Source organism: Egretta garzetta, unplaced genomic scaffold, assembly GCF_000687185.1.
Source record: "Egretta garzetta isolate BGI_Z169 unplaced genomic scaffold, ASM68718v1 scaffold598, whole genome shotgun sequence".
Lineage (NCBI taxonomy): Eukaryota > Metazoa > Chordata > Aves > Pelecaniformes > Ardeidae > Egretta > Egretta garzetta.
In genome coordinates, this window is record NW_009260621.1 from 2,716,395 (window position 1) to 2,719,054 (window position 2,660).

Here is a 2,660-nt window from a genome sequence, read left to right on the forward strand (position 1 = left end):
AATCCCTGTATATCCGTGGGGGTGCATGGGGGGGGGGTGGGGGGGCACCCCTGTGCGTGCGTGCCCAGGGACACACAGGCGTCTGTGCACACGTGGGGGTGCCCGTGTGTGTTCCTGCAGTGGGAACTCATTTGCTCTAAGTGTAAAGACACAAGGCCCCCAGGGCCGTGCAGATGGCAGTGCCCCCTTAGGAGCACTTTAGCCCCATTAGCAGATCGGGTAGGGCCACCTGAGCCCCTGCAGCAGCCCCCCGCGGCCCCGGGGAGGGGGTCTGGGTGCTGGCAGCGAGCAGGGGCTGCCTAAGGCAGGGCTGGCCCCGGCCGCTCTCTGAGGGGCCCCCTGCCTCTGTGCTATCACAGCTCACCAGCTCCCCACAGCAGACACAATCAGGTTTATTTTCAGCAGGGAAGCATGAGTCACTTCATGATTTAAAAGAAAGAAAGAAAAAAAAAAAGCAACAACCCACAAATCAAAAAAAAACCCAGATTTTTTTCCTTTAAAAAAATCTGAGTATATATTTTCTAATCCTAGTGTGACAGCTTTTTGATGGGGTCCTGCGCAGGGCAGTGGGCACTTGACCCCAGCACCCAGCACCACGACGGGCACAGTGCCCTGCCCGTATGCATAATATTGAGCCCTGGCAGCTGGGCAGGGCCAGCAGGTCCCTATACAGCACAGACCATGGGCAGGGGCTCTGGGACTGTGCCCCCTGAGCTGGGGACACCACATCGGCACCTCACGGGCAGGGAACACAGCACTGCCAGCCTGGGAGAGAGCAGGGGGAGGCAGCTTCAGGGTGTTACAGCCCCTGCACCAACAACCCACCATGAGGGGAAACTGAGGCATGATGGCTTTAAACACACCAGCACTGGCCAGGCATGGCCCTGCACCCTGCCAGGCACCATAACCAGCACGATGCCCAGAGGCACGGTACCCAGGGGCACAGTACATGGAGGTGCAGTATCCAGAAGTGCAGTATCCAGAAGTGCAGTACCCAGAGGCACGGTACCCGGAGGCATGACACCCAAGGAAGCACAACACCCAGAAGCACAATACTCAAAGGCATGACACCTGAGGAGACCCAATACCCAGAGGCACAATACCCAAGAGGCGTGATCTCTGGAGGCATGACAGCCCAGAAGGACCGATACCTAAGAGGCATGATACCCAGAGGTGCAATGCCCAGAGGCAAAACATCTGAGAAGCCACGATACCCAGACTCGAGATGCACAAGGATGCACAATACCCAAGGAAGCACAGCACCCAGCAGGACAATAACCTAAAGCATGGTAGCCCAGGAGACAAAATACCCAAAGAGGCACAATACCCAGTGACATGACATCCAAGGAGGCATGACACCCAGAAGCACAACACCCGGAGACATGACAACCAAAGAGGCATGACAGCCTGATACCTGAGGAGGCACGATACCCAGAGGCACAATACCCATGGGGACACAGTACGAAACCCAAGGAGGTGCAATAGCTGGGGGGTGCAAAGCCCAAGGAAGTGCAGTATCAGAGGAAGCACAACACCTGAGGAGATGCAACGCTTGGACCAGAAGGGTGATACCTAGGCAGAAGGGTGGCCAACCTCTGTGGCTCCTGTGCCATGGGGGCTCCTCAGGGCCACCTGGGGGCAGGGCCAGCCCAGCACTGGCTGGCCGTGGACTCGGGTGAGCAAGGAGAGCACTTACTTTCCTGAAGCCGAGCTGCCTGACCAGCACCCTCCAACACCAGGACTAGGACTACTGTGCTGGGCCATGGGGACGCTGGGCCGGCAGGAGTCCCGGGCTCTGCCATGGCCAGCTGGGATGGACGGGGGCTCCCCCCTCCCTGTCTGTGTGCCCAACACTGGGAATTTGTTTGCTGCAAAGGGGAGGCCGCCGCGGTGCTGCTGGAGCTGCAGGAGGACAAGAGCCCTTTCATGCTGGCCATGCTGCCCTGGGGCGTGGAGCAGAGCCGCCAGCACAGAGCAGAGCCAGAAAGGGGCACAGCCCCAGGGCCCCCCACCCACCGGGCAGCTCTTCCCACCCCTGGTGTACCTCCAAGCCCTGGCACGAGGGGTGCCACGCAGCCCTGATTCAGAGCACCCACTGACTCACAGCATCTCCATGGCACCACACCAGGGCCACCACAGCTGCTTGCCGACACCGGCACTCTGGGGTGCTGCCAGGGATAGGGGAGAGCAGAGGGGTGGCTGCCAGGACCAGGGCATGTGGGCTGCATGAGGGTGGCCACTACCCCACAGGAGAGCATCCCCAAAGCGCCTGGCACCGCTCAGTGCACTGATGGCAACTCACCTCTCCCTGCTGCTGGATCACCTCCCGCGAACAGACAGATGGACAGAGGGATGGATGGCAGCCCCCAGCCCTCTGCTCAGCCACAGCCACTCCAGGTGCCAGCAACCATGTCCGGGCTGCCAGAGGGTCCGTGGCGAGGCCTGGACAAGGCCAGGGCGAGCGTGGCAGCTCGGGGCCGGGATGCCGAGCGCAGCACAGCCCAGCTCCTTGCTGACTCGTCGGCACAAATGTTTCAGCAGGGGCTGAGGGCCGCCCCGGGGGAGGTGGAGCCGGGGCCCCCCAGCCACGACTGCGGTGGCCGCCTGGGCGCCTGGGCGTGGGTGCACGGCACACGGTACACGGCACATGGTGCACGGCA

The 2,660-nt window shown here is 61.3% G+C and overlaps 1 protein-coding gene across 1 annotated transcript in view; it reads left to right on the forward strand.

The window, feature by feature from the left end:
- Positions 1-2,409: 2,409 nt before the first annotated feature.
- Positions 2,410-2,660, forward strand: part of PHGDH (phosphoglycerate dehydrogenase) — an 8,538-nt gene continuing 8,287 nt past the window's right edge. The window contains exon 1 of the mRNA XM_035900760.1: positions 2,410-2,636. Coding sequence (XP_035756653.1) covers positions 2,410-2,636 — 227 coding nt within the window. The remainder of the gene's footprint in view (positions 2,637-2,660) is intronic.